The 25,294-nt window shown below is 36.4% G+C and overlaps 1 protein-coding gene across 1 annotated transcript in view; it reads left to right on the forward strand.

Annotated features, from left to right (window-relative positions):
- Positions 1-25,294, forward strand: part of DACH2 (dachshund family transcription factor 2) — a 306,794-nt gene that overhangs the window by 217,854 nt on the left and 63,646 nt on the right. The window contains exons 4-5 of the mRNA XM_074147347.1: positions 16,988-17,143; positions 19,950-20,122. Of these exons, the coding sequence (XP_074003448.1) occupies positions 16,988-17,143; positions 19,950-20,122 (329 nt within the window). The remainder of the gene's footprint in view (positions 1-16,987; positions 17,144-19,949; positions 20,123-25,294) is intronic.

Raw genomic sequence — 25,294 nt, forward strand, 5'->3', positions numbered from 1 at the left:
CTGGTCCATTTAGTCATGGAGAAGAAAATGTTGTTGACATCATATAATTGAAGCTAGTAATTTTTCCATAATCTAAAGGGAAAATGCATGGAATTTTAGTACGTTCCAAATGCCATCTTAATGTGTTTATTATCTTGGAAATGTAACCAATACGATATTATGTTATCTGTTGAGTAGCTAATACGTATTTTAGGATGGCCAGTTTGGGTGTTTTTGCAGTTACTTGTTTCATCTTAGAAGGCACAGGAAGCAGGCACCTAACGGTTTCAGCAGTATCTTCTCAAATTGTGATGTTTTCTTGAAGAGGGGAGTAGGTAGAGCTTTACCTGAACCATTCTTGTAGCTGAAGAAGAGACCATAATGTAGAATAATCCTATGTTACAGATAAACCCGCTAGGCTGTACCTTGCAATGTGGTGTGTTACGTTGCAGTGTACAGATCTAGTTCAGGTAGATGATGTCATTTAGTGGTGGCAGAGTGAGTTCAGGACGGGCCGTTTTGCCCTGCAGTTTGTCACTGTGTCTGGATCTGGTCTCTGTTATTGCAGTTTGCAGTGTTTAGGATTGTAAGAAAACAGCACTTTCAGACCTGTTTTCTTATCCACTCTCAATGAAGCAAGAATTGTGGCAGTGTCACGTCTGACTGATAGTTGTCCACCTTAATTTTAGAAATTTTATAGGCTTACTAATCATGGCCATTTTTCCTAATGTTTAACCTAAGTCTTTCTTGTTACTGTCTTTCCTTGCTGCTTCTTGTTCCGTACGCTGTGGGTATGGAGAACAATTTATTCCCTTTTATTACTGAACACGTCTTTTATCTGTTGAAGACTGTTAGTGAGTCTCCTATCTGTCTTCCCTTCCCTACATTAAACAAGCCTGCTCTTTTGAATGTGCCTCATACCAATGATTTTCTAGATCCCTGGTCAGTTCTCACTGCACTCTGGCTTCTCTCCAGGTGATTCATATCCTTCTGGTTCCAAACCCAACACAATGCTTCGGTCAAGGCCATGCCAGTGCTCAGTGCAGCAATGTAGAACAGGATAGGATGAAAGAATTTCTCTGAATTGTACATACAGCTATGTTGTATACATGTGTCAAACTCGTATTCTCCTGACATTTCCTGAGAGCAGGATACTGCTGACCTGTGTTCACCTATAGTCTGCTGTAGCCTCTGGATTTCTTATTTTTTGTTTTTAGAAGAGCTACATAGGCAGACAAACTGCAGGCTATTCCAGCCTTTCATCTGTCCTGACCAAATTTTCACATCATATCTCAATTAAATATTCACAAAGGTTTAGATAAATGTTAATAAAGATCCAGAGTTTTGGATGGATTGGTTAGTTCTGCGATGTATGCTTATGATATAGACTCTAACCTGCTAACATCTCCCCTTGAGTATGAAGGATTTCATTCAGTTGGTTTGGCCATTTTATAGTTCGTTCTATCTATACAGGTTGACTGGAGGTACATTAAAAATGATAGTTGAAACTGAAAACCAACACTTCCTGTTTATATCATGCATTAAGTCATATAGAGCCATCTGCAATTAAAGCTCTTTGTTGTATATCTTCTGTATTTACAGTATATTTGACAATAAAACTTTTTTTGACATTTAATCAGTAGCAGAGTTGTTCCACTATCATTATATATTCATGAACTTTATCACCAAGACCATACACCATAAATGTTGAGCTTGCCCTTAAGATCACACATGCATTGATATTTAAAACCTAGAAAATTGGGGGCTGGTTGTTTCTCTTCTCATTTTTATGGTGTAGAATAGATTCTTCTTTTTAAGAAGATGCTCAGGGTACTGTAAAGATGGAGACAAGTGAAACTTTGGGACTAGTGAAACTTCAAGCATATCTGTATGAGAGCTGTATATTCAGTTACTAACGTCATGGGATGAGAGGCTGCATTTTCTCTTTTTCCAGTAAGGCATATAGTATTAGTTAAATTGTGATTTATTTTCCCATATTTCAGATGAAAATTGGAAGGTAGTAAGAAGAAGTGTCTTGCAGGTTCCTGTGATTCTGATGTTTTCTGATTGACTGTCTCTATGAGAGGGGATTGTGGTATTTCATCCTTGAGAAATATTTCCCCCTCATTTGCAGCATCTCATATATTTTTGTTGGTTTTGAGAAAGTAGGTATTTTTTGGAGGTTCAATCCAACTTTATTCCCTTTCTCTGTAAAATCCTAGATCCAGGGAGAAAGGTCCTTTTGAAAACACTAGAATACCTAGCATGAGTAAGATTTTTAATTTCATTTTTTATAAATTCCAAATGTATCTGGGTATATACTGTATGTTAAATAACATTTCTGGGTTAGTGAGAGATTGAACTTTAATAGAAAAATATTATCTAAACAGAAGGGCATTTGCATGAAACTTGTAGGTATCTTATATTTAGGAGGATAATCTCTAATGAGCCTTTCTGAATTTAAACCCTGTGATTATGTCTGTAGAAGAAATATTTGCATTGTCCTATTGCTAGCGATTGATACTCATTTTCACCCAATTAACAGCTCTTCTTTCTTTGAAACTGCCTTGAATAATTACAGCCCAAACCCTGACCTGTATTACCTAAATGGAAAATCCAAGTAATCAGATAGCCCTGAATCTTCGGTTTGGATTAAAAAAAAGTATTTTATTTATTAGATGCAGTTATGGCACAGAAATAAATGGTTGATACAGCTATACAACATCTCACCTTCAAAATTTAATCATCTACAAATGCCATTTATTTTTCATAAGCTCTTCCCTTTTAATACGATTCATTTAATAACCCCCTTTTTTTTTTCCCTGCTGTTTGTTCATCTGTTTTGAATGTAGACTCAAGGCATTTATTTTCCTTCTGTCTTAATCTATGGCATGGTTGATGTAAAAATATTTTACAATAATGCTCATATGATTTAAATAATTTCAAATTTAATAGTTTGAAATTGCAGATCTATTCTGCTGTAATGTACATTTTACAGATTTGTCCTGGAATTTTCCTTGAGGCTTATTTCTTTACTTTTCAAGAAAATTTGTATCTTCAGTATCCTCTCATTTACAACACATGTAATTTAGAAAATTCCCCTGTAGACAGCAGCTCCTCCAGCATGCAACTGGTAAAAAGCTGTACCTTCCCAACCCCCAGCAGTGGAGGAATATCGATGGAAAAAGATACCTCTGCACAAAGTGTGTGTTGCTTTACTCTCTGGTGGTTGGTTGTTGCTGTCAAATGGCTGAGTCACAGCAGTTAAGGAATAAGGCAATTTCCCTTCGTCCTGCTGTTGAGCATGTCTTTGGCACAGTCATCAGGAGCTGAGGCTCTGTAGTTTTACATGGCTTTTTCCGATTCAGTGTGTGAATCAGTAAAGAGGGAACTTAAGAGGATCAAGATGAATAATTTTTTTAAAGGTTACTGATAGTCAATAGGCTATCTTCACAGATGCTAGTATTTCCTCTCCTCTGTATGTTTGCAGTTGAATGTTGTCTGAATTCAGGACTAAATTTTAAATTTTAATTATATACATGGCAGCACATGAGGTATAGTGCAATAGCATGGTCTACATAGACAATTGCCTCACAGCTCCTCCGTTTTTAGTTATCTTAATTGTATACATGCAATAACTTCTAATTCAATTAAGACTAACAATATTCCACATTAGTCTGTCTGTTAAAATCCACGCAGTATACTATAAAAAAGTCATTAGTTTGGTAATATCAATTTAAAAAGTTTTAGCTCATTAACCTTGACACCAGCAGTGCTGGAGAAGGGAACCTTTTGATATTGTTGTTCTCAGCATATACCAGGGATCTCTGAAAATCTGTTGAAATCTGTGGCTGTTATCCTCCATCATCAGTTGTAGCTGTGTGTTAGCTCTTTACCATAGTAAGCCACAAATTATGTCTTTTCAAGTCAACTTTATAGATTGGGCTAGTGTTTATTCAGAAGAAAATTTTTTCCATTAGGAACTTTCTATGGTTTTTAGATGGTCCTTGAACAGCATTGCCAGCTATTTCCTATGTTTCATTTTTCATATATATACACCATTCCAACACCACCTTTAAAAAGCTTGCCTGAAGTGTGTAAGATGACTATTTGTGATAACATTTTACTAAGCTGAGTAAGATACTAATTGCAGAAATATGTCTTCAGTTACTTCTTTTTGCTTTCCAGGCTCACTTTTGAGAAATCTGTTACCTTTGTAATAATGTTGGTTTAGCTTTAGAAATCTTATATAATACTGCTGTAGGTACCATTATAAAATAGGAGAATGAGCAATCATTTAAAAGTAGGGTAGGAAGAAATAAAGAAAAAACTCTAGCAGTCAAAAAGCTGTTGTTTATTTCATACTTACATTTATACTCAAATTGGATGTGTCTGGATTTTTGAACTGATAAGAGGTAGAACAGAACTCATGCTTAGCCTCGTAATACAGCTGTAATCACAGGACATTTGAAAAACAGCAAGAAAGAATTCTATAAAACCACTATGTATTTTCTCAGGAATAGTTTCACTTAATCCCTTGCAGTCATCATGAGTCTGTCACATTTTATGATTTGAGGATGGGATTTTAATGTAAAGTGAATTAGCATCCAGGTCTGAGAAAGGGCTATACAAAATGGAAGAAAAAGAAGAGGGATTTATACAAATGTTTTAATATGAAGGTGGGAAAATAAAGCAAAATGAAGATGGAAAACAGAGTATTTCCCTTTCAGCTCTGTCTTTGACCTGTTCACGCCAATGAAAAATTTTTCATGTGTCTGTTTCTGTTTTATCACCTGCCTTTCCTTTGTTTTCTAGCTTGCTCAGTCAGAAACTGCCTTTTACTACCTTTTAGGTTATGAAGTATTCAAATTGCCATCCTGTGTCCAGTAACCTACTGAAGTTAGGGAACACTTTTGATCCTTTTCCTCCTTTTCCCTCTGCTTAAGTGGATCACTTTCCAGATTTTGGACTCCCCATTGCATTGCCATTTCTGCTGTCTTTGAAAATCCCCCCTGACCTTTTCCCTCCTGTCTGGGCAGAGCATGTGGCCCTCCGCCAGCAGTTGTTCATACAGCAGCTAGTGCTGTCGCTGTGGGTGAAGGACAAGGGGCACGCTGAGGTGTAAAGAGATCAGGCAAGTCTTGCAACGGTTTTCTAAAATGTAAAATAAAAGGCAAGTGCTGGATTGGGCATTGTGGACTACAGCATTGCTGACAACACATCAGGAGCACCCACAGAGACGTGTATTTTGGCTTTGTTTGAGAGCACTCAACCCTGTGTGATCCCAGGAGATGGAGGCTGCCAACATGAGTGTTGGTAAGTGTGTACAGCTGTGGTGCAGGTGTGAGAAAGCGGGGCAGAGCTGGAGGGAGCCGCTGCTGATTCTCCAGCCAGGACATGGGCATTTGTTCCCAGTGGAAAGCCAAAGCTCTGCTCAATGTGAATTATTTAATGTGTGCGTCGTACACGGTCCATCACAAGGTTAAAGAATAACTTGGAATACTTTGATAATGTGGCAAGCCAGAAGATGGGCAGCAAATAATTTTGCTCATTTACAATGTTAATGAGAAGAGGGTTTCAGTAAAAGACCAGAGATGTAATATATGCAATTTAAATATTGCAGACAAACAACAAAAACCACTATTCTGAACTATATATTAAAATCTTTTTGTTGTGTAAAGGAGCAGTTACCTCAGCCAAATTTTCAGTTTCAGTAAGACAAAACAAGGTACGTTTAAACTCAAGTATAAACTATTGTGGTTTTTTTTTCTTTTCTCCTGGCATGTTCGCCTCATAAAAAGTGAAGTTTTTTGCCTTTTGTAGAAATCTAATTCAAAATGAAAAAGTACATTAGATAAAGCGAAACTGAAAATTTGGTTGACCTCTAGGTAGTGGGGAAGAGTACAGTATCGAGATTGAGAAACATTTTGCACATGCAAAAAATCAGGAGGAGGTATTGTACTTTGCAGAAGTTCTGTGAGTTTGAAAAGGGTTAATTGTTTTCATCTTTGAGCATATACCAAAGAACTGTACTCTGCAGTAAAAAGCAACTATGTTGAAAATTCATGTTATAAAATAAGTCTATTAAATTGTTGTTATTTTAAGACATTTAATGTTTTTCTTCCAAAATTTACCAAAATCTCTTCTATGCATAGGAGCTAGGCTTTGTCTTTATCTAAGGAGCATTTTTGAAGTAATCCGTAAAATAATTTTTTTCAAACAGCTAAAGACAATTTGGATGCAGGACAAAGTGCAATTTTATGAGGTCTTTCATCTAAGACCTAATTCAGGCCTGTATGTGAAAGCAGAAAATTCACATGTGGTGGGTAGTTAGGCAAACATGTCTGTAAGCCAAAGCTGCCTCTGTAAATACTGCTTTTTTTTCTAAAAGGGATTTTACATTATTTGACATTTATGAAAAACTGTTAGAATCTTATGTGAAACATACAATGGCATTTCTCGTGGCAAATGCATTTTTTGTATGTTTGCATTAAACTACATATGTGTATATTTTTTATCTATGAACGTATCTCAATACATTTGAAAGAAGAACTACAAACCAAACTGTAGATTTGTGCCTTCTAATTTGGAGGTTTGTTGTCTGACCGTGTTCACTTTAGGTTTAAATACCTTTCAAGGTATTCAGGTTTGATTACTTGGCCTCACTTGAATAATGTAGCTTAGAAGTAAGGCTCATATCTGGTAGCTGTCGTCTTATTATATTTATGACTAAAAATCTGTCACTTCTAAGATCTTTTGTAGAGTAAAATGTGTGTTGTCGACATTTCATTTAAGGTTTTTTGACCAGTATTTTTAAAAGCTAGCCCAATTAAAAAATGGAGGCCCAGTTGCAAAATGTGGGCTAGACTTTAAAAAATTTGTATTTCAGGGAGGTCATGCTCTGGGGTTGTTGTTTCATCAATTACATGGATAGAGGATATTTCCAGAATGAGACACCAAATATCCATATCAAAGATGACCGGAGTTGTGGAGCAATCAAGGCTTTCCGTGGCACTGAGGGAGGCAGAAGCCTACATCCTTTTGGTCAAAACCACAAAACCAGCACCAGTGCTATACACCACCGCCAAATGAGCTGTGTTTTGAAACAACAACAACAACTGTGCCATAGGTGTGCTGTTACAAAGTGCATTGCTCTTTAAAAATCTCAACAGTGAGTATTACTTTCTTTCCTTTTTTTTTCCTTAAACTGAAAACTGCTTAGAATCTCAGAAGTGAAAATCAAGCTTCCCAAACTAAAGAGCTTTGGGAAGAGTGTATTTGTCATTATGTTTAATTTGGACATACCTCACCAAAGAAAAGGCCAGGGGAGCTAGGCCGAGAACACAGCTGTACAGGCAGCTCAACTAATTGCCTCTCCATCCTCAACCTCATTTATCTTCATTTCTTCCCAATTATACCAAATTATCAATAGTCTCTGTTGCATCAGAGTCTTAATCCCCTTTATTCAGGCAGCATTAGATAGTGGCAGATGAATTCTTGGAGGGAGTCAGGGTAAACAGCCATGAAATGCCACCTCTGGCAGATGGCATTGCTCACAAGAAATGTGACAAAACATTTGGAATTTGTTACTAGGCATTGGTATGAGAAGGCAAGCTGTCAATATTTTTTTAAATGATAATCAAGGTGGTGCATACTTATACCACAAGCAGAAATGAATCCTGTCCAAAACTTCATGCTTAGTTAAGTTCAGCTTGGCACTGTGCTGTTGTGTTTTGTTGCTGAAAGCTCTCGCTTTTTCTTCTTAAGAAATATTTTCACTGTGTCTGGTATTAATATCAACATTTTAATAATGTTTGTTGTGATAATAGTTGTTATTTATGGTTTTGTATACCTCAAAAAGAAATATTAATTTAAAGACAGAATATTCTTTACACAATAACAGATTTAAGCTCTGTTTTCTTGAATAGTTTCTTTGGCACTATTGGTCTTTTCTCGGGATTTGATCATGCTCCTTAGAGAAGCTAATGCAGTGCTCCTACTGATACTCATTGAGGGGAATTGCCCTAGAGATTAGATGAGAGCACCTAATGGCTAGGTTTGCTGAATGAGAAAAATATTCTGAAAATCAAAGATTGGTTGAACGTGTAAGATGACCAAGTGCTCTTTGTTAGGTGTACATTCAGCTATTACTATGAGCCAAAATGAAAGCAATTTTTAAAGGAAGTAAGAAATTGGCTGCTAATATAGTTCAAGATTTTTGTGTATGATATTTTAGACAGACAATAAATGTAACATGCTAGATTTCACTGCTGACCTTTTACGTGAATTAGGTTTACTCACAGGCTCTCCTGCTTTTGGCAGCATTCTAAATTTTTTGGAAGTCAGTAATAACTTAGTGCAAAGAGTCAAATACCAGACATGAAAAATGGTGCAACTTCAGAATTGCCAGTGTTCCCCTTACTGACACAACTTGCTGGAGCTATGGAAGTGCAGGTGTCTGCGTTTACTGATCCTTCATGGAAACTGGGGCTTAAGACATCTTGTAAATCTTGTTGGAGAGCTTCTGTAGTCATTCCGTTTCAGTATTAGAGGATGTTAGGCATGCTTTTTGCAACCTCTCATTCTCTAGTAAAATCTCCAATGTCATTGAGTTCTGTGTAGATGCTTCAAGCTGGCAGGGGTTTGGAAGATTGTCTGAATGTGTATGTATGAAGTGCCACAGACTGTAATTAGTTCTTTCAAGCTGTACTTTATATTACACAGAGCTCCTTTTAGTATTAGGAGGTTTTGAAAAGATTATAAATACATAATTCATTTATGTCACTACAAATTAACTCAGAAGATTACAATCTGTAACTTGAACTTTTCATAATAATTATTTCAAAGAAATAGTAAATGATAACTTGTTGAAACTTAAATGATCTGATTTTGTACTGTAGCGTTACCTATCTGCTATGGATGTCAAGATGTTCTCAAAGCCTCTCAAAATCAAACCAAACTATCAGGCTAGTTACAGTAAAAATATACAATACATGTGTGGTTGTTTCAGCAAGTTGTTAAATATGGGAAAATATTAAGTAATTTTAAAAAAACCCAAGGCAAAACCCACTTGGTTTGTGGTGAGTGAATGTGTCAATGCATCCTAGTTCCTTGCTTGCTGGTTGCAGTTGTTGAGTTTAGAAGGATGTATGGTTTATCCTTTCTGGCAGCCAGCCCTACAAACTGTATTCAAGAGCTGAAAGTTAAGCTGTTTTATTTCTGGCTTGTGCATCATCAACAGAAAAAAAACATGACAGACCAAAATTTTTGACCTTATTTCTATCTGAAATGCATGTGTATCTGAAGGCAGACTTTAGTCCTACAGTAGAAAACAGTTCATTTTTTTGTTGGTGGTCCTAAACCAGAAGAGATACCATGTTTTAGTACAATATTGTTATCTCTGTATAGAAAAATAAGTAGCAATAAAGTCACACACTTATTACTAAAAATGTTAGCAATAACCATTGGGAGCGCAGAAGGGAGCAGATCAGTTGTGCAAGAATGAGCCATAATCCTGTGGTTACATTTCAAAACAGTGTTGAACATTTAAAGGTTGTCCTTTTTTTTGACTTCACCAACATCACCTCTGTTGAAATAATGATCTGTGCAGATTCTTGGAAGCCCTCTTCTGTCAAAAGCATGTTCTGTAAGCTCTTGGGGGTAGGGGTCTCTCTGACCCAACTAGAGTAGTTTTTCATACAGTGCATAGGCAAGCTGTGGAACTCCTTGCTATAGGATACTATAGATGCAAAAAGTTGATATCCATTGAATTTAATGGAAGAAAAATCTATTAAAGGAAAATACCTCTGTTTCAGGAAATTCTTAATACATAAATTGTTGGAGAGTATTCTGGGGAATTCTAACTGTAAGTTTTCTCTGTATTTAAACACTCTAGCAGGTATTAGTTCTGGCCTTGTTGGAGGCAAGGTATTAGGCCAGATGGACTGTAGCTGTTTGTATGCAATCATTCTGGGAGCCATTATTCCTTTAGTTATATTGCCCCTCCCTCCTGAAATATCATGACTAATTTCCATTTAGGAAACCATAAATATCTAACTCTGGATACGAAGATTACAAGCTTTTCCCTGACTGCGCCCCCTCCCCCTTGCCAGCCCACCCCACTTCATTAACATATGGTTAACTATCACGGAACAAAGAAGCGAGGACTTCATTATCAGAGCTTTTCTCCAGCACATCACATTCCTTCCTAGCCAAGAAGCAAGTTGTTTTCATTAATATTTATACATGACTAAATCACCAAAAGAAAAGAAGAGAATGGGTACAGGTAGCCAACTTGAAGAAGTGCTTTTGAATATTAGTATATTTTTATGAAAATTGTTATAGTAGTTTGTATCTAACTTTCTATAAATATGATGTTTCATCTTGCTAAATTTAACTTTAATGGGGTTCTTATTTCTTTTTCTCTGTTGGTTTTAAAGGGAAGGAATTGTGGTTTGAGGGAAATAAATAAATTTCCTAAAAATTTCCTAAATAAATATTACATCTCTGCTTTTATCTTCTAAAAAAGTATCTTCCTGGAATTAACTGTTCTTAAGTAAATTGGCATCAAATATTCTGACATATTCTCAGTTATCTTCAGTATCCTGCTTGCTGTGAAATAAACTTTGATTTTTCTGTCATTAAGACTTTTCAAAAAAATTAGAAATTATATTCAGATTTCAGATGCCTTCTTATTGTATAATTATCAACAGATTACTTCACCTAAGTTGTGACAGACATATTTTTTAAGTATGACTGACTGATGGACAGATTGGGAATTGCTGAATTAATGGGCACATTTCAAAGCTTTGGCAAGGCTAAGCAGTAATTACATCTGCTGAACCACTTGATAAGTTTTTGGAAGTAGCCCAGTAAAGCCATCACTGGGTTTCTTCAGTTTTAATATCTTACCCTATACACTTTCATGGCTTTCTTGGAGGGCACAATCCAGAAGTTGATGTAGCCAACTACACACAGCTAAACAAATCAATGCATTAAAGCTTTGAATGCATTGCACATCTTCCATTTAGAATTTCAGATGGGTGTCATGCTTTGGGGGGGCTGATTAAAGAATCTCATTCCCATTTTAAAGTAAGAAAGTTTATTTGAGGGTAAGGGACCACAGGAAGTGCCACGCTTGCCATCTACTGCCAATATGAGGGGCAGACTTTGGGGTTAAATAGGTCGTAATCCTGACCCAGAACAGTTCTATGTTTTTCAGACAGGAAGGTGACAGTTTGCCAGGAATATAACCTGGATGTTATCTTCTTGAGAACAGTTCTGTGTTTTTCGGACAGGAAGGTGACAGTTTGCCAGGAATATAACCTGGATGTTATCTTCTTGTCCTTACTGTGGTGAGATTCTCAGATTATCAAACACGAAAAAAATTGTCTTCTACCTAATCTTCTCTTCCTGAGGTGTTCAAATGCTAATACTGTGAAAAGAGTTGACAGAAAGTTGTAGGTTGAAGTGTTTTCAGCAGAGAATATTCTGTGTAGGCCAAAACAGTGAACATTTTTCCCAGTATTGAGGTGAGATTGGGAGATTGGTAAAAGCAGATAGTCTGGCACACTGGAAAACACTGGAGCTAGGAATGATGGCAAATAGGACCACGTGGTTGCAGGAGTACTGGCGTTCTAGATAAACCAAAAGATTTCAGAGGACTTGTGTGTGCTGGACACCTACAAAAGAAGTTAGAGGTGATAAATACTTTGAAATTATCAGTGCTGAAATAGCAATACACTGAATACTTTTTTCTTTGCAGCTGATGTTATGCTTAATATGCCCAACAGCATGAAAAATGTGTTTAAAAATAATTTTAGAATAAAATTGGACAGTGAAGATGGCATTGCTTTTAACAATTTGAGTTCAATTTTTCAGAAATGTATCACAACAAAAAATAGAATGACAGACATAGATTGAAACAGTGTGGTTGTTCAATTCAAAGGTACCTCTGACAGAGTGGATTTCATTTAGCTAGACCAGGCAGTTTTAAGGCTGATAAAATGAATGTGAAATCAAATGAAAAAAAAAAAAAAACTGTCACCAATTTGATTACTTTCCGGAGATTTTTCAATACCTAAAAACAAGACACTAATTTAATCTTCACAAATATATCTTCACCAAAAAGTTTTTTGGATTTTGTTTTGAAGAACACAAATGCACAAAGAGGTTTGTTACTAGAAAACATGTATCTTTAAGAGTTATCATATAAAATTACTAAAACCAAAGATGGATGAGAAGCAACATTTACAGAAGAATGAACCTGAGCTTATCACTTGCATTTCCTTCTAAACAAAATGAAACTTAAACAGAGGCACTTTTCTTTCAGGCATGTATGTGATTGTAAATATCCTTGCAGTGGGTCTGTGAGTACAGTGTATATCACTAAGAGCATATGTATGTATTGCTTAGGCTGATTTTCCCTATTTGTTTGTGTTACCTGTGATTTAACTCCCTCTGTATCTGAATTTGTCTGAATTCAATGTTCATAGGAACTTGGAAACAGAGACATACAGAATTTGGCCAGTGGGCTGTGAAACGACATTAAGAGAATGCTTACCTCTCACTGCATTTTAATTCAGAAGTGGATGGACTGGGGTTTGTTATATTAGTTTTGCTTTTGCTTAGTTGAACATAAGCGATAAATATGCACTGACAAATAAGTTCTCTCAAATAACCTATTATGTCTGGTAAATACCAGACATTAATTATTAAGTATATTCTAAATAACTCTCTTACCAAGTCCATGTAGTGTCCATCTTTATGTGTACCCTTTGAAACTCACACACTGTTTCTATGTAGGCGACTGTGTACAACGCAGACAATCAGGCCTTTTTTTTCATCCATATTGTGCATTTAGCTGCAAATCTGAAGGCAGAACTATACACCACGCATTTGCTGCATGGCCTTAACTGGATGGTTGAAGCAGGCCAGACTTTTTTTTAGCCGTTTCTGCTGGGCAGCCAGCACGTTCTGCAATCTTTAGGATGGCTGCCCAGCTACTATGTCTGCCTTTTTCTTCCCACTTTTGTGTGGCTATGGTAAGGAAACTGCGGTCTCTGTGCTTGCTTCTGACAAACGTCAGGAGCTCTGGAAGATGCAGGTTCTTGTCTCTCTTGCCCTTTTTTAACGCTGAGTACAATCTGTTCTGGGACAAGATCAACTAGAATGCAAACAAGATAAGGAAAAATTACCTTTTTGTCCTTTAGTTTTATCTCTTGGAGAGAAGGTCATATGGGTAGTGGGTAATAACGTTAAATGTAAAGCTTTTTGTAAGGTATATAAATGATGTATTGGCATTTTGACAAATCAACAGACTTCTGAGTGCTCTAATAATATTCCTATGACACTTGTGGATCAAGTTACTAATATTTTAAAATGAAATATTCTTTCTCATTTAAAATAAATAAAAAGCTATATTCCCTTCTTACAGAAGAGGTAAAGTTCCATTGCTGTTTTCTGTTGTCTCATTTTCCATAGTGTTGTATGTTTGCTTTCTTTTTTCATATATTTTCTCCCTTTTGTTTCATATATACCTAAAAGAAATTACTTGAAGTCCATCTCTCTTTATACAGTAGTACGGATCATTGTTTAATTTTAGACTCCTTATCTTCTATATTAAAAAGAGTGAGAGCCTTCACTAGCTTAATGTTGACAAAGAAATTACTTTTTCCTAATACCAATTTCTTAAAAGACCAAACCTTTTGAATATAATGAAAGAAAAAAATTTCAACTCCCTTAAATTTATTTCTTTGTGCTACATTGCGTGATTCCTATCATAAAGTTTCATTTTTAGTTTTACCTCTAAGCTCATCATACCAAAGACGGGACTTAGAATCAAAACAAGACATCTTTGCTTTATTGATGGCACCTATATGGACAAAAAATGACAGTGAACAAAAATCTCCTGAAAACTTATGGCTAAACTTAAATTTCAACTGTTAAGGAGGAATTACTTTTCTAGATATATTTACTTCTAATTGTTGCATTAATAAAGAATTTTAAAATATACATTTGCATATGTTTGTCAAATATGTATTTGCTGATATAACATGCTGACAACTGTGTTACTAAATAATAAAATGTATATGCTCAATAATGAACACTTTATTTTAAAGTTGCATGATAGTAGAAGGACTGAATATATTAGCATAGGTTTGCATTTTACTTACTTGGTTTATAATAGGAATCTAGTTCTGGCTTACTATTAATTTATATGTGATTTTTTCTTACTGGATGGGAATAGATACTGCAGGGAAGGATGCAAGTTTTCTTTTAAAACTATTATTTTTTAGCTGTGCAAAGGGACTATGAGTAGGATGAATTGCAAGTGTCTGTGGTATAGAGCACAGGAGTAGGACCCGTGAGACCTGGCTTCTCTTCCAGTTTCACCATTAGTCTCCCAGGTAGCATGGAGGAAGTTGCTTTATAATTCTGCACCTCAACTTTCCCACTTTAAATTGGAGATAATCATACTGCCCTTGTAAAGCACTTCACAATTGAACAGTTCTAAGTAAGAAGTTTAATTATTATTTTCTTTTTAAGAGACTTGCTACTACATAGTATATGCAGTCTAGATTAAGTGATGAAGCTGTTATCTGTGTGGTATACTGCGGACTACAGGGTACATTTCATTTAACATGCACTTTTATTATACATCATACGCTCAGCCGTATTTTTTCGTTCTTTCTCTATGGAGAAGTGATAGGGAACATAAGAATACAGGAATGGTCTGTAGAGATAAGTGTATTGCAATTTATTCTTGTGTTGCTGGCACTGAATACTGGAGCAGATTTACAAGTGGAATTTGCAGGGCAAAAAAGTTATTATTGTCCCCATCTGTAAGGAAAACTGGTCCAGTGATTTGGACTGTATGACATAATTTAAATTCAGATTCCTGTTCCATTGCAGGTTTCCTGTATTTCCTTAAGCAATTCGCTTTTCTGCGCAGTGCAATTCTCCATCTGTAAAATAGGAAAAGTTGTATTTTCCAGCATGCAACAGTTGTAAATCTGGGCACAGAAAGCTGGTAGGGTACACTGATACTAGAGCTTCAGGGGCACAGGAGTATGGTGGGTAGATGCACGAGGCTTTGGAAAGACAAGAGAAACTTCCAGAGATAAGTAAGTGAGCTAAGACTTTAGACAATGTGTGCCTGAAGTTGGAAATATTGGAGAAAAACAAACAGGGTGAGGGAGACTTTAGAGGAAGAGTGCATTTTTTTCTTTTCATTCAGAAATCTCTGGCAAACTGTCTTGTGCATAGTTTTCGTGGCCGCTGCCCTGATACATGGAGTTACATGTACAAAATCTACTTCTAAGCAAAAAACTCATGCTACGGTACATATATGTGTTTTTTGAGGAACAATAAAGTGTAAATGTTAAATTTACTGAAAAAGCATATGGAGAAAAATACAACTCATTAAGTAAAAATCAAATGCTAAGCATTTCCTCAGAAAATCTTTTTTAAATTAGAAATGTAACTTGAGAAATATGTTACCAGATAAGCCCACTTCTGTCTCACAATAGTCAGAATGAACAACTTCTATACTAAGTAGCAGTCAAGTGTTATTTGAAAGAGCTGATACACAGTCTACTAAATAACGAAGGTGCTGACACAGCCTAAACTGTAGCAGTTCTTCTAATTACTGCACTATGCCATGCTATATTATATCACATGGCATAATTTAGTCTATCTTTCTTTATCAATGTATTACTCATCACTTTACAAATTACAAATCTTTTATAGGAAGGTAATTCATACTTGGACATAGTGTTAAAATGACTGAGTGATTTCCTTTTTTCTCAATCATTGATCTTTCAAACTTTTTCATTTAGCCGTATTAATCATGTTTATTAGCCAAGTGTTGTCATAAAGAATGGAATTTTTCTTAGTTTCATGTTCAATTAAAATGGTTTTTTTGCTTGCTGCCTCTATCTGCTGCATCACAGTAATCTATTTACTTATTCTAACTGAAATTCTTGTTCATAAATTCAAAACAAAGTCAATACTGCAGTTACACACTTTCATAACAATCTATAATCTAATTGAAAATGTGGGGCGTACCTGAGAAGGGAGTGTACTTAAAATGCCTTTTTACTCTAGAAAATATTCAATCAATTTGTGGACCAGGTGTATTTCAGAATTCACTAACATGGTCTACTTAACTGCTGTTTGAAAGGAATTTGTTGTTATTCAAGTGTATAAGTGTAATACTGAAGAAAGCTACAATCTGCAAAATTGCTGCAGAACACCCTCTCTTCAGAAGAACAAACAGATATTCTACACCAAACACGAGTGCTTAGTTTGCTATACTGTGGTTTTGTTGTGGACAGTAATTACTGCGCATAATAGATATCTGGACTCTTTAAATTTAAATTCCTGAATACTGATAATTTCCAAGCCCGACCTAATGCCTGGCTTGTTTAGCCTAGCAAAGCGAAGTGCTTCACTTAGGACATCCCCAAGATGAAAACCAGCAGTAGAGGAAAAGCTATTTAAGCTCAAAGATAACGTAGCAGCAGGATAAAGTGCAGTGACCTGTTAGGGATGAATTTAAACTAGAATGCTAGGAGCATTGGAGGGAGTGAATAGCAGCTTGACTCTCCGGTAAGGACGTCTGTTAGTCTCTGGCAGGGACTGGGTGGCCTGATTCCCTGTGATAGGAGGAGATTGTGATTCAGTGTCTCACATGTTCCCTTTATGCCTTATTTACTTAATTGTTACTGATGTTTACTTGGATGATTTTATCCTTAAACATTTAGCTTTTTCTGTTTCCAGAAACTAGTGTTATGAAGGTAGCTGATGCTGAAAGTTTCTGATCATATTTTTTGCCTGATGCATATTTATTAGTTCATTTTTTAAAAAAGTCAAGTGTAGAATTCAGGTGCTGTGTTTGTCCTGGGTACTTGGCTATGGTAGAGTATTAGCTTGTTGCTAGCGAAGCAAAATGTCTTTTAAAGAAAAATATGTGCCATTTATGGTTTGTTTGTGCGCTGTTTTGCAGGTGGGAGTGAATCCTCCTGGGATAAAGACAAGCTTCAGTCTCCCATTACAACGGGATCACAGCACAGCATTGGTCATCCCACACTGTCAGGGCAGTCAAGCCTTGGAAGTGCTCACCCACTCAGTCCTCTCCAGCAGAATCATCTGCTCACCAACAGTACGTACTGTGCTTTAGGGTAAAAAAAAGTACATGCAGCCCTGCTCAGAGGCTGGTCTTGCACTCCTTCCCATCCCCCAGCGGTGAGGGAACTGGATGGGGAGACACATGACCGACAAGAGGGTCAGTCTTCCCACAGTCTGCTGCACTTGTGCATCATGTCCAAGGTATCCATTGGGATACAGCACCCCACAGCTGGGTTAGGGACCGTCCTTAATTGACATTTCTGTGGCCTGGACTGAAGGGAAAAATAACCATAGAGTTGCTTAAAATTTTAGCTATATGAGAAAATTATCTTCCAGGTGAAAATGCTGACCACCAAATAAAAACAGGAGAGCCAGGAATAACTGCAAAATGTCTAGTTAAAAGTGAGCAGAAGCAATCCCTCTGCCTTGCTTTGCCTTGTACCTGCCAGATGTGGGCAAGATCATCCATTGAACCCAGCAATCCAAAGCCACTGGAATAAAATGACACAGATAAATTTTGGATTTGGAAATTAAAACTCCCTTCAAACCCGTATCTTTTCCTTCCCTTAGGAAGGGGGCAGGTGGGAAGCCAGCAGTTCCCCCTCTCCTTTACATCCAAAGAGGGAAGGAAGGGAAGGGAAAGTTACTCCAAGAAAGAGGTTCAGGATTAATATTTTAAAAATTAGGAATAGAGTTAATTCTAACACATGATGGATGAAGAATGAAAACCTCCCTGTTTCTGAATTCTTGTTATTTGTTTAAGCTCTTTATCCTCAAAGTTTTGAAAGTTTATTTTTGGTGTTAGTTTTAATGGATAAATTACATTCCTGGCTCCTAACACAATTTCAGGAGTAGATAGTTCCTTGCTACCTATGTAAGGCCCCAGACTTGAACAAATGAAAGCTATTGAACTGACTCCTACAATACGGGTCTGCTTTGTTCATAGGGAGGTATGGGCATTTTGGGTTAAGTGTTAGTAGTCAAGAATCAACAGATCATAGGACTGAAAATCACTGTAGTTTATCCTTTCTTTTTATATTCTTGCATAATTCAATACCCATATGTATTTTACATACAGGGATATTGTTTGCTGTTAAAGAAAACTTTAAAGATATTTTCCAGTAGATTTTGAAGTAGGCAAATACCTATAGGCTATTAAAGGGTTTATTGAATGTCAGACATTATGTCCAGTGATTTGCAAGTGTACGATATATTTTCTTCATAGTCCTCTGAAATGTTTGACGGATTGTGTCTTAAAACTGGTGATGTGCTGTTAAATTCTGTTTGTAGTTTGCATTTAGTTTGCATGTCAATTGGACTTTAAGTAGACATACAACTCAGTGTGGCCAGATGGTGTCTGGGAGTTTTGGAACTCTATAGAGTATGAGGAAAGATTATTGGGCTGTTAAGGGAGATATGCAGGGGAACAAAGGCTTATGGATGTAAGCACCAAAAGGGATTGTCAGTATGGTTTAAAGTGAAGGGAGATGTATGGGCAATTTGCTTATCACCTATCATAATTAATATTGGCATGGATCATCATATAAAATATATATTGAATCATAAGACATGACAGTTGTTCATCATGATGTATTCAAGCTAAACAGAAATAGAGTGGGAGCTCAGAATATATATAATTCTGCCTTTTGTGGTGGGCGCAGTGGTGTTTTTATATCACTGTAGTCAAATTGTATTGAAATAACATAAGCTGTATCTGTCAGTGATATTTTTTTATTGTGGGTTCTCTCATACACCAAAATGGTGACTGGCCTTCTCATTTAAAATAGTTAAGATAGAGCCAGAAGTTGAAAAACTTTTAGAAATAATTAATGAGAACAGCATATGGTTGTGACTAGCTATATGGTTGTGCTATTTACTACTTGTGCCTGAATTTTTTAATGAAAATTTCTAATCTAAATTTCATTTAGAAAAATTATAATACATTTTGTCTGGTAGAATGAGTCCCATTTTTTTCTGAAAAAATATTTTTGGATGCCCAAAGTAGCTATCTTCAAGTGGTCTCTCTAAAGAATTCTTAAACGCAAAATAACCTGAAACATTTTTTTCAGTGAATTGGTGTCTTGGTCTTGCTTTCCATTGTAGTCATTCCTAAATACAGCAAGTAATACACATGCTGAAATACATATTAATGAAACGTGAGAATCCAGTTCTTGCTAGAAGTCACATCACCTTTTTGGCAATGTCAAGATCTGCAAGTTGGCCCAAATGGATTTTATACCTTCTTAAATTGTTTTATATCCATAGCAGAAGACAATTTAAAGTGATTTTTTGGAAATTAAAACCTCTGGCAATAATTTGAACCTCTTGTTACCTCTTCCAGTTCACAGACCTTCTGTGTGGTAGTTCAGTAGTGTCTAAAGTCCAACTCACCGCTTCCTGTATTCAAGAAATAGTCCTGATATAAAAATCTAGTCTCTAATTGCTGTGTATGTGAACTAATAATATTAAGAGGACTTGTTAGGAGTATATTGTCAGATAAGATTATTAATAAATATTTGCCTGATATATGGAAAAACATGCAAATATCTGCATGTTTTGTGGTTTTTTTGTCTATTGCTATTAATAAAGAGATCACTGAACTCATGCACTATTTTATATTTGTTTTGCTAATATTGTGTTACTTTACAGCTCTATGTTTCTTCCCCTAATACAACCATACAGTCTTTTCTGGAATACAAAGACAATTACTCCCTATGTAACATCAAAATTATTAACACATAGTAATATCAAGTTTGACTAGTCAATGTTCCAGTAGAATATAGACTCTAAAAATTAAGGTGTGGGACTGACACATACAACCTGCCCATGCTCTCTTTCAGGGATAGACCTGCCGTTTATGATGATGCCCCACCCTCTGCTTCCCGTCAGCCTACCTCCCGCTTCAGTCGCAATGGCAATGAATCAGATGAACCACCTCAATACGATAGCAAACATGGCTGCAGCAGCCCAAATGCACAGTCCTCTTTCCAGGGCAGGGGCCTCTGTTATAAAGGTAAGAGTCATCTATGAGACTTAGAAAAAAATAGCTTTTTGTGACTAACAAAAACATTTACAGTGGCTTTTTCAGTAAGATAACTGAGAGGCAATGAGCTTATACTGCCTATAGCACACCTGGTCTGCTGTTCCTGATAGTGCTTCAGTCTGAGGAAATACCCACAAGTATAGTCAAGAAGTTAAGATGCTCTGCTCTATAAATCTGTAATGTAATTAAAAACAGATACTAACACTCACTAGAGGCTAGGGGAATAAGCAGTGCTGCGTCTGCTAAAGCTCAAAACCTATTCTAAAAATCAAACTTAATGTTATACTTAAAATGCTATAGAACATAACAGGAACTCTGGTGCAGTGCAATTCTAGAACAGGTTAATAGCAGAGAAAATCATCAGAAGTACCTTAGTGAGTATGGTCTTTGGTGGCCACACCTGCATTTCCTTCTGGTTGGATAAAACGTATTTCTGCTTTTGAAGGGCTTCTGATAGTCTCTTCCAAGCAGATAGTTAAGAAAGTTTCATGCCTACGTTGAGAGCTGAAGTCCTGCCACACACTAAAAAATATGTTCAGACAAGAAATTCACAAAGTAGAAGGATATAGATCAGTGCACATGAAGGATTGGTGGTATGGGTTTCTCTAAAACATAGTGTGTCCTATTTTTATTGAGCAAAAAGGAAAGGTTTTCTCAGTCTAACTTATGTATATTTGCATGCACATGTATGTTTCTTGTTGACAAAACAATATTTTTTATACTTTGAAAGGTAGTTACTTTAGTCCATTTTACTTTGTTTTTAAATATATGAGTCTATAGAGCTATCAGTTCTGGAAAATACATGTCTTTTTATTTTGATATTTATGCTCATGTGCACTAAAGTATCCCTATCATTCTGGAATCCCAAAGTTATCAGTTGCTTTATTCAAATAACTTTCAATGATTTGCTGAACTTAATCTCTTATACCTTTATAGTAAATACCTTAATTAGTATCTTATAGTAAATACCTTAATTATAAGGTATCATTGTTTTATCATTGAGAAAGTTACTGTTGTCAATATTACAGGCTAACTGTGAGAATAAATTAGTTAGGATTGTGTAATAATTTCTATTGTCACAGCTTGTCACTGCAGGAAATTTTGTTTCTACATCAAGCAGGGAAAAAAACCTAGTAGTACACAACCACGTTTATTTTTCGTACTTATATTTACTGATATCAATATGCTTTCAAGGAAGAAAGCAAATCTCTCTTCTCACATTACAGTAGCATAAAATACTATGTGTCTCTGTTGCTGAGGTTCTGTAGGTCTTAGTTTTTCTTCTGATCTTCTTCCTGTCCCTGAGCATCTCCAAAATTGCCTCAGGTTGTTCTTCTTTACTGAGAGTCCACTTCCAAATTAGGGCAAATGTTGTTCTTAGTACTTTGATTCTATTTACAATTTGTTTTCTTGGATTCTGGGAGGCTGGTAAAATACAGGGGTGGGGTCATTCCACAATTAGAGACTATTTAGGATTAAGATCTAGAAAAAGTTCTCCTTATCATCAGTGTATCTGCAATAGTTGTTGACTGGGTGGGGGAAACATGATGTCTGATGTCCAACTGTCCGCAAATTAAGGCAAGTCACTGAATTGTTAGAAGTTAATTAAGCTTCCATTAATTTCACTCAGTAACCTTTTCTTTAACTGTTCAGAGACCTCTTGAGAAAACCATAACTTAAATATAGCAGTGGAATATTTGTAGCAGCAAGTAGACTGCATAAGCTTTTATTGCATTTAACATATATTTTATTATATTATTATAATATAATGTTTTATTATATTAAATAATGCTATACTATAGCATTATTTAAATGCTATCAGTTTATCAAAATGAAGATTAAGTATGTATTGGTAAACAACACTAGTTCTTTGTAATATAAACTACAGTTTTTGCAAGCAGTTAGGTTTAAGGATGCTCTTTAGCATCTTTTGCACCTTGCTGATGCTAGTTACTCACTTACAGCTATTTTTTCCCCAACACCTGCACTAGAGGATACACAATATCTCCACAGCAACAGTAGGTCTCACCAGCACTCTAGTGGGAATTTCACTGAATTTCACTGAATTTTTTTAGAGTTGGAAGGGACCATATAGATCATCTAGTCCAACTCCCCTGCTGAAGCAGGATTGCTTAGAGAATGCTACTCAGGACTGCATCCAGGCGGGTCTTGAAAATCTCCAAAGAAGGGGACTCCACAACCTCCCTGGGCAGCCTGTTCCAGGGCTCTGTCACCCTCACTGTGAAGAAATTCTTTCTCATATTCGAGTGGAACCTCCGATGTTCCAACTTGTGCCTGTTGCCCCTCGTCCTGTCACTGGGAACCACTGAAAAGAGTCTGGCTCCCTCCTCCTTCAACCCACCCTTGAGATACTTATAGGCATTAATAAGGTCTCCCCTCAGCCTTCTCTTCTCCAGGCTAAAGAGTCCCAGCTCTCTTAGCCTTTCTTCATAAGGGAAGAACATGATGTAGAGGAAAATACACCAGTAGCTAATGTGACAGAGGTAAAGTGGGCATCCATTGCTGTTACTCTCACTTGTCAAGTGATGCTGCATCTTTCTCTCATTTGTTCTGAATGCTGAGACTGTAGATGAATTTTATTACAGAGAGTGTGAGACTCCTTTTGTCCTTTCTGTCCCTTATGTACAATCATCTAGCTCTGAATGACAATCAAGTAAGATGAAATCCTTGTACAAAACAAAACATGTAAAAGAAAAGCATTGCTGCTGTTATCTGCCAGCGGTATTACTTTTATTATATGACATTATTTAAGGGCATGTAATAAGTACAAAAAATGACTAGTTTTAGATAGACTACAATTCCAGCTTCATGACATTACTTAAAATGGGAGAAATTAATATATTGAGTGTGTATCTATTTCCATACCCTGATGACTAAAATACTACTTGGCCTGTTTTCTATAGGTGTGAGAATCATCTGCTTTATAAAGGTTTTGAATTAAGTCATTATGCTTTTTATATCACATTTGCCATTTAGGAATAAGATGTTCTACCAAGATATGCATGATCAGCAAAGTTAACATTTAGTGCTCCAGAAAGAAATGTCATAACTATGAAACTTGATTTGTTCCTGACAGGAACACTATAAATTAGGCAGGCACAATGGCCAGGCTCACAAAACCTTCTTAGCCATCTGTAATATGATCTGATGTGATTATAGCACCACCCCTAGCAGTGCTATAGCTACAGTTCTGACAGTGTCCCTCTAATAAATCGAGTCTTTCAGGGAATTACTGCACATTTGAAAGCTTGCTCCATTTGAAACGTGGCTCAAATGGTTCTGAAGAGTCTGTATAATTGAGGGTGTCATATGCCAAAACCAAAATCTGATAGCAACACTGACTTCACCACCCTTTCAATTCTCCCTCTTGCATCTACTCTCCTGTTCTTTTTTTCCAGAGCTATTCTTCAGCTGGATGAACTCTGCAATCCAGTTAGTGGCCAAGGTGTAACATGCTTTGCCAGCCTGGTCTTGAGGACTGGTCTGGGGTGTAGCTTAGCTAAAGTTCACTTGAATCATGGTTTAGGTTAGAAACAGTAGTGAATAAATGCAGTAGTTGACTGTCATTCAAGAATTTTGTTCCTGAAACTCAGAAAAATCTATACGGTGACAATATTTTCAGGTCTTCAGAAGCGAGGTTTGGATGGGTCCTTTATACAAAAGAGAAAAGATTTTTCGCTGAAGTTTATAGAACAACTCAACTCCAGAAAGCGATAACTACATAAGATTTTTATTCTACAGTGGACCTATAATGAATATGACTCATTACGTAACAAATTAATATGACTATTAATATGCATTCACAGCATATCACACAGCCACAGTTTATCATAAAGGAGCTATTAAGGAGCTGAGAACATAAATTGAATAAAATGCTGAAAACACATCTAAATCTTAACAGATCATTTAAATTCATTTGCGTCCGAAGGAGTTGAGACCTCAGCACATAACACAGATGGCAAATACACAAAGAGGTGTCACAGCAAAAATGGGACTAGCTCTTCTGTTCATTGACAGTACTTTTTAACCTTGGAATCAGACCATGCCCCTATAACAACTCTCAATCCATAATGGAATGAGGACTCAAGCTATGCACAATAAAGGTATCAGCAGTGTTAAGGTAGTGTCATCAAGCCTCAAGTTCTCAATTTATACAGATTAAGCCAGAAGGTTTTATATGACTAAAAAACATACTAGCTTACACAATTTCAGCTAAAAGGCAGGGAGGGGACAAGGGGGAGGTTTGGGGTTAGGAAAGTATAAGGAGGTTTGGCAAAAGCCAAGTTTCTGGAGCTATGACTATGTGAATCTTTGTATATTCACTGAAAGGCCACTTTCCCAGGTGGCCTTTGAACCAGGTTGGTGTGAGATACTGTGATTAGGGTGGGACTGAAAGTGTGGGAAGCGAATCCAAACCAGGGGCCTTATGCTGCTCCTTTTTGTATTAGATATTAAAAGAGTAGCAAGAGTAATGAGGCAAAAATCTTAACCCAGAGATTTGAGAGGCTCGCTCACACTTTTCTCCCAGTTTTCCCTTGCTTCCTGTTCTATTCACCGCACATACTTCGCATTTTCCTTGCTCCTGTTCCTCATGTCTCACCCATGTTCTCCATCTCTCCTCTCGTCGTTCTCCCTTTCCTTCTGGCTCTCTGACAACCTCTTGTGCTTCTCCTGAGTAGGAGCATTTCTGCAATTTGGTTTCCTGCTGTCCATTTTTCTTGTCATCATTCCCTCATGCTTGCTGTATTCCTACTTCTCTGTTATTCTTTCTGCTCTTATCCAAATACAAATTAGGAATAAATAGCACATTTGCTGAATTCAGCTGGAAAGCCCAGAAAAAGATAAAAGAAGTTAGAATGTAATTGAAACCACTTTGTTTCAAAAAACACTCAAAGCATTTTTATTTTGTATTTGAAATCATATTTCTTTCAGAATTTCACCCCGTGTACTCCAGAAACAAATTAAATCCTACCCACTTCCTCTCCGCCCCCAGGAAAAAAAAAAAAAAAAGGAAGAAACAACAAAAAAAAGGAAATTTTAGGTGAAATGCAAAGTTTTGTTTTGGTAGAGAAATTGAAATCTTGTACTTCACATCAACGCTACACAATTTCCATCTGAATA

This window comes from Numenius arquata, chromosome 5, assembly GCF_964106895.1.
Source record: "Numenius arquata chromosome 5, bNumArq3.hap1.1, whole genome shotgun sequence".
Lineage (NCBI taxonomy): Eukaryota > Metazoa > Chordata > Aves > Charadriiformes > Scolopacidae > Numenius > Numenius arquata.